Raw genomic sequence first — 7,181 nt, 5'->3', positions numbered from 1 at the left:
TGCTTCCAAAAGATTTTTCAAATTCACAAACTGGTGTACTGCTCTACAGAGACAGCCTCAGAACAACATCATGGAAGATTCTCAGAATAACCAGCTTCAGCCTCCAAATACTCCAAATAATTGTCCTGGTTCTTTCCAGACCTCAGACACAAAATATCCAGGGTCAGGGTTGGCTTAACTGGGATATATTAAGATGTAGATGCATACCAAAATTTTGAGTTTATAATTTGTTTAAATACAAACAATTAGCTGAACAGGTAAACAGGTTTTCCTATATGTTATACTTGACAAAGCTGATTCTATCTTTTGCATACCCAAGAGATATAGGTACTAACCATAAAGTATGGTATTCCCTACCTATATGTTTGTTGCTATATTTAATTAAACAAATATTACACACATATATATTGATTCCATGTAGGATGGAATGTGCTAAGTCATTGAAACTTCTCTTATTTTATGTTCTAATAAATATTTTGATAATTTTATTACTAATTTATTATTTTTATAACATAAGCATACTTACTGTTTTTTTTTCAGAGGAAGTGGCTCATTCTTCCAGATTTGTGGTGATCAGATTTTATGCGGTGACCATTGGTGCTTTCAACATCATAATATATTTACACCAAAATATATTTACACCAAAATGGCTGTAAGATGTTCTCTTGAATAGAATAAATGATTTGAAAGTGGTTTACATATACCATTCATTGGAGTGGCATAAGTAGGTAACTCATTTCCTGACCATGATCGTTACTTTTTCCCGACCTCTACATTGGGGTGCTTGAAACAAACTCTTTTGATTTGCATTGTGGCCTATGACATTATTACACTATGAAAGTGATTGAATTCCAATGCCAAATATGTGTTGTTCTGTAAAGTAGCCCACATGCTGATCACCACTTTAAAAAAATAAGGGGAAATTATTAAAACCAACAGCAACCAGTAGTGACTTCCTAAACGTAATGATCATGTAAGCCATTTGCCATTTCTTGAAAAGGGAGATGTTCATAGTATTTCTGAATAAATAATGGTACTTACCTGTCCTTCTAACTTATCTCCTGGCTAAGCCAATTCCAAGGCTTGAGAGTCATGGCCAGGCTGCCAACCTATTTTTCTAGGGTTTGATCAGTGCAGAGGTGTAGTGCTTCAAAAGTTATGATAAAAAAATCATTTAAAGCTACAAGCTCAGTTACCCAGAGGAGTAAGCGGTACATTGGCATCATATGATACATGTAAAAGGAAGGCCTCTTCATTCACATGACACACACATTGTTTAAACTAAAACACCACTGCTGTACAAGGACAACTCATGTGCTTGTAAAATAATGTTGTATATTTGCAGTTTGTATGATAAATAATTAAATTAAAATGCAAATATTTAATTTTTTCTCCAATACAAAACACCAGCTAATTAAAATACAAAGCTGAGGTAAGTGTGTGTGTGTGTGTATAATTTGTCTTATACACATACACTTACTAATATACAATAGCAAAACATCATTAAACCTGTTGAACATTTGTCTGAACTTGTTTTTAAAGAGGACCTTTTAGTGAAAGATGATGTAAGCCAACATTTGTGACCTGGTTCTAATAAATATTGCTTGTCTGGTTTGTGTTCTGTTCCTCAGTGTTTAATATTATGTGAATATTTGATCCAGAATAAGAAAAAACATCAAAACTTAAAGACTTCAAAATTGTAATAACAACTAGATGTGATTTAAAACTGATACCAGAGCAAAACATATAACAGCTTCACTGCCATGACCACCGATCTGTTCCCCACTACTGATTCTAACAGAGAGTGTTGCTAAGAACACAATCATCAGATTCTCTCTCCTGAGGAAGGGGATATTTCCGCGAAATGCGTAGAGAATTTACCAAGAATGTATCCTCACAGAGACACTCTGAAAGGAGAGATTATTGTGGTTAATAATGGTTTTTATGTGGTTCTATGTATTGGAAATGAGCTTTGTAATGTAAATAATAATAAAAAAAATGTTGTTATTTTTATATTATATGTTGTTGATATTGTCCTAAAAAATCCTGCTACAAAAATCGGTGTTTTTCACCGTATATTCTTTTTTTATAGTTTTAATAAGGGATGTGGCCTACGTGATATATACCATATGTATAGGTGGAAATCTTCTTCTTCTTTGTATATACATAGGTTTGTTAAAACATTAAAACTACCCGCCAAATATTATGTGGCCCCCCTTGTGCTACCAAACCATTTCTGTCTTATCGAGACATGGACTCCACAAGACCTCTGAAGGTTTCTTCTGATATCTGGTACCAAGACATTAAAAGAAGGAGGTCACTCTGTCTCTGTTGACCTGCTTTCTTCCATAGTTCATCCTAGTGACATCTGATTCCCAGGTAAGCAATGAACACACACTTGGTCATCTACACAATATAAATTAAAATGTGATTCATCAGTCTAGCCCACTTTTTTCTGTTGCTCCACAGTTCAGTTCTCATGCTCATGTGCCCAATATAGGTGCATTTGATGGTGTAGAGGGGTTAATATGGTCCCTAAGATTGGTCTGCAGCTATACACAGCAAGTTACAGTACACTTTGTGTTTTCTTTCTCTCATGGCTAGAATTAGGTTTTTTTCTACAAATTCTAGAACACTAGTCCTTCTTTGGGATCAGAACATGGGTTGGATCCCCCCAACACACCCACATGTACATTGTGCCCTGGGTACTCACTACCGTTGCCAGTAGCTCTGAATAAAATGTCCTTCCTATAACCACTTGAAAACATCCTACAAAACCTGACCTCCAAGATGCTCTGACCCACAGCATTACATTCTGGGACCTGTAAAAGTTGTTCAGATCCTTATGATTCCACCTTATGACCTGCAAGAACTTACTGTTCACTTGCTACCTAACATATTGCATCCCTTGCCTGCTGCTATTATAAATAATGTAATTGATGCTATACACTTTATACATAAATAGTTTTATAATTTTGCTTGATAGGTGTATATACAGCCCTATTTGCAGAAATGTGGTACCTTTTGGCACGTCTCCATTCCTGATAGTTAAAAAAATACATATTTATCTGTGGTTAACACCATACTTACATTTAAATAAATTCAGTTTTGCAGAAATGTGAGAAATGAAACTTTTCGAACATCCGTAGTGCTGACTATGGATGCCATAAATACTGAACTACTTCTGTAGATGCTCAGAAGTATTGATAAACATTCCACTGAAATCGGATTAAACAAAAAGGCTAGTAATGACCGTTTTTAATTTAATCTCCCAGCTTTTTTCTAATGCACCTATCAGTCCTTAGGCACTTATACCTAATTTAGCATAATCTCAAATATACAGTTCATTAGTAGTCTGCCAAAATGGAATAGAGTACTGTTTACTATTTAGACAACGAGTGACCATCCTTTTTTGTGATTATTGTAAAGCCACAGGTTATGGTAAGGTATTAGTCAGATCACCCCCTAAGAAACATTGCTAAATTAAAGTGTCAGAATCTGCCAAGCATACTGAGTAAGTTAGAAGCTATAATGCATAAAGATCTTTATAATTTTGGTTGCTTTTGCTGATTCTTCTCCATGTTTATTACATATTTGGGCTATTACTATACCTGGCTAAGCTCTAGTTTGGAGAGACACTAAAATGAAAGCTGGTGGTGTTTGTTTTTATGTGGGAAATGATCTAACAATGAGCATGAAAGAGACTCTGTTGATGAAAGGTATGATGTTGCTGAGGAATTAAAAGTGTAATTATTTGCATACTGTAACACTAAATATTTTTGACAAACCTCCCCAGAACAGGTAGAGGTAAAGCTCCATACAAGATCTGCACAGGGACAGTGTATTGATGGGTAAATGTTACGCTGAATTTGACTGGTGTAATGGCGCTGCTGGAAACGTTATGAGGCAGAAATATGTAAAACTAATATAAGACAATTTTATGGATCAGTTTATAGATGCTCCATTAAGAAGGATGTTCTGCTTGTCCTGCCAATCGCAAACAATGCAGAATTTAATACAAACCTCCACATAACCATGACCATAACATGATATAATTTCAACTAAACAGACTTATAAATCTGCTTTCTATGAAGAAATAAGCATAATCTCAGGCAAAGTAATGAATATAATACGACTGGATTTTGCAAAAGCACTTACCACAGTAACCCACAGATGGCTAAGTTGGACGGTAAAGTCTACATGCTTAGAAAACTTAGTATCTACATAGATAGAAAACTGGTTTACAGATTGTATTCAGGGAGTAATGATTATTAATTTGCAGATGACATCTGCATTGTTTGCAGATGACATCAAACTGTGTAATGGAATAAATTCTTTACGTGTCTCTAAATCTAAAAAGCAGATATAAATGCACTATTTGACTGGATATCTTTGTGGCACATAAACGTTAATGTTATGTCATAATAAATACAAAGTTTTGCACCTAGGGGCTAAAAACATGCATGCTTCATACTATCTAGATGTCACACTTACTTGTTCCTCACTAAAATACAGGAATCTCGCCACTGCGTATGTGGGCAGTTTTGATGCTGGGCGTGCCTCTGTTCCCAAGCTTTGGTAACAGAGCCCTGGCTATTTAGCTAGCTCTCAGACTCCATTTTGTGTTTGTGCAACAAGTCGAGTCTCCTTTGTGTCTCCATTGTGCTGAGCCCTTGCTTCTGTGAACTAGTTCCTGTACACCTGCTGCTTAATCCAGTGTTTCCTGTGTCCAGCTCCTTTGTTAACCCCTCATTGTTCAGTCTGTTGGTTCCCAGCCAACTTCCCTGTGCTGTTCCAGTGTTCCTGTCTGCCTGTGGATAACCCTGCTTCTCATGTGCCTCCTGCTGTTTCCAGTGACTCCAGTGTTCCCTGTGCCTGCAGTGGCCCCTGTGTCATTGCTGACTGTCTCCTGGATCCCAGGCTATTGACCCCTGGCGTGTGACCTGACCTCTCCTGCTTGCTGACTGTGTCGACCCTGGCTTTCCTTGACTATCTTCCTGCCTTGTGATTTGGTACTGTGCTTTGTGAGGAATTGGACCATGCAGAGAACTAAGAAAAGCATAAAGGAGCTCAGCTATGAGAAGCAATAATCTGAAATGAATTTATTCTCCACTGAGGAAAAGGAGTTTAAGGGGATATAATCAGCATGTAAAAATTTTGCAAAAAAAAAAACAGGAATCTTAATATTACAATTGTAGTGCTATGCTAAAACGTCTGTAGTTTTTTAAAGCTGCCTGTCAATTTTTTTTATTCATTTGCAAAGCCTCTGAACATAGCCTAATCATCAAAATAGCAGGAAAAAAGGGGTGGAAAGTAGGAATGGTCTCACACCCAGAAACCCAAAAATAACTATAAAAAACAAATGTGTCTCTGTGCATCCCCCCCCCCCCCCCCTGCCACATTCAAATCTAACAGTACATTCCACTAGTAATGTGACTATTGTACTGCCTTAACCTGTTTCTTTACTTTGGGTACCCTTTGTCATTCCTGCTCTTCTAACAAATACACAGAACAAAATATGGTAAGTCAGCAATAAGGGAAAGATCAATTGAAGGAGGAAACTGACAGTCCTTTGTCCTTTGCCTGCCTTTTTTGTAGAGTTCAGTTCCTCTTCTATAATATTTCAAAATATGTATTAATTTGTGAGTGATAGGTTACCCTAAAATATGCCTATGAATGTCAGTATTTGGAAAGGCTTAGACTATCATGTGGCTGTTTGTAAATTGTCCAGCGAAACTCTACAGAGAAGACATTTTAAGGTCCATACTGTGCACAACATCAAACATTAAACAAATTCTGAAAGCAGAACTATTTTACAGTTTGTTTTGCCCTTTCTTAAAGATCTATGTACTTTGTTTTTTTCAGCAGGTTCACCGGGATGCCAAATGCAACACAAAATGTCACTGGTTGTTTACCTTACACATTTCATGCCCTTATTCCCTTTTTCCTGAGCCTAATATATTCTTTGGGCTTTGTGTTGAACTGTATCAGCCTTTGGATATTCTGGTTCAAGGTAAAACAATGGAAAGCAACTGTGCTTCTCCAGTTTAACTTGGCCATCTCTGATGTCATAATCACCCCAATAGCTCCTTTGATTATTAACTACACCATCATCGACCAATGGAATTTTGGACCTTTTCTCTGCCAGTTCAAGGTCTTCTTGTACAGCATTCACATGTATGTAAGTGTTTAATTTCTAACCTTGACCAGTCTTAACAGATACTTTACCGTTGCCTACCATGGCAAAAGATCAGTCTTTACCAGCAAACTGTCCATTCAAAAAATTTGCTTTGGTGTCTGGGCTTGTCTTTGTCTACAAGGAATTCCATTTTTCTTTGCTGTAAAGTCTTGCAATGTTTACGGTGTTCCAAAATGTATCAACATCCATCAAAGTGACCAAAAACTTTCACTATTTGTGGCAAACTGGGTGACCCTTATCATTGGTATTTTTATCCCTTTCTCCATTATGTTAATCTGTTATGGCCTTTTGACTCGATATATTCTCAAAGTGTACCCTCTGAACTGTCTCAGCAAGGTCATGGTGTCCAAATCTGTTAGGATGATATTTATGTCCTTAGCTATACTTTCCATCTGCTATATCCCCTCACACATCACCAGAACCATTGTTGTAATGATCAACTTGATTTCTCCTACAGCATGTGCTAGCCTAAAAAATGCTGAGATTGCCTATTATGTTACATGGGTTCTGTCAGTGCTTAATTGCTGTATGGACCCTATTCTTTATTGTTGTGCATCCAACAGGTTTAAAAATATGTTCATTAGCTGCTTTAGGCTGCCTAGATTACATCAGAGAAGAGAGAACAATGCGGAGCTTTAAGAATGCAGAATGTTAGAAGAGAAATATCTCGACCCACTTCAAACTCCATGTTCTACTGATGTTGGATTATCTTCCTGTGTTGGACAAAAACATTAAATTTTTATCTCATTTGGTATTGTTTTTCCTTTTTTCTTGCTTTTATGCTTTTTATTCTAGTTGCTGACAGCTCTTTGACTTTATAATATTTTGAATACACCTTTTTTTTGGCTTCCTTCAAGTATCATGATAATATTCTTATATGTTATATTTAGAGATGAGCGAATTTCTCAAAAATTCAATTTGGCCGGTTCGCTGAATTTTCCAAAAAGATTCGCTTCGATCCGAATTTATTCACAGCGAATCC

General features: G+C 36.6%; 1 protein-coding gene across 1 annotated transcript; it reads left to right on the top strand.

The window, feature by feature from the left end:
* Positions 1-5,878: 5,878 nt before the first annotated feature.
* LOC140344413 (P2Y purinoceptor 4-like) lies at positions 5,879-6,838 on the top strand. The gene is given in 1 exon segment (XM_072431537.1): positions 5,879-6,838. A coding segment is annotated over 1 exon segment (960 nt).
* Positions 6,839-7,181: the final 343 nt, after the last annotated feature.

This window comes from Pyxicephalus adspersus, chromosome Z (genome assembly GCF_032062135.1).
Source record: "Pyxicephalus adspersus chromosome Z, UCB_Pads_2.0, whole genome shotgun sequence".
In the NCBI taxonomy this organism is placed as follows: domain Eukaryota; kingdom Metazoa; phylum Chordata; class Amphibia; order Anura; family Pyxicephalidae; genus Pyxicephalus; species Pyxicephalus adspersus.
Note: the sequence above shows the minus strand (reverse complement) of the source record. Positions and strands in the feature narration are given on the sequence as shown.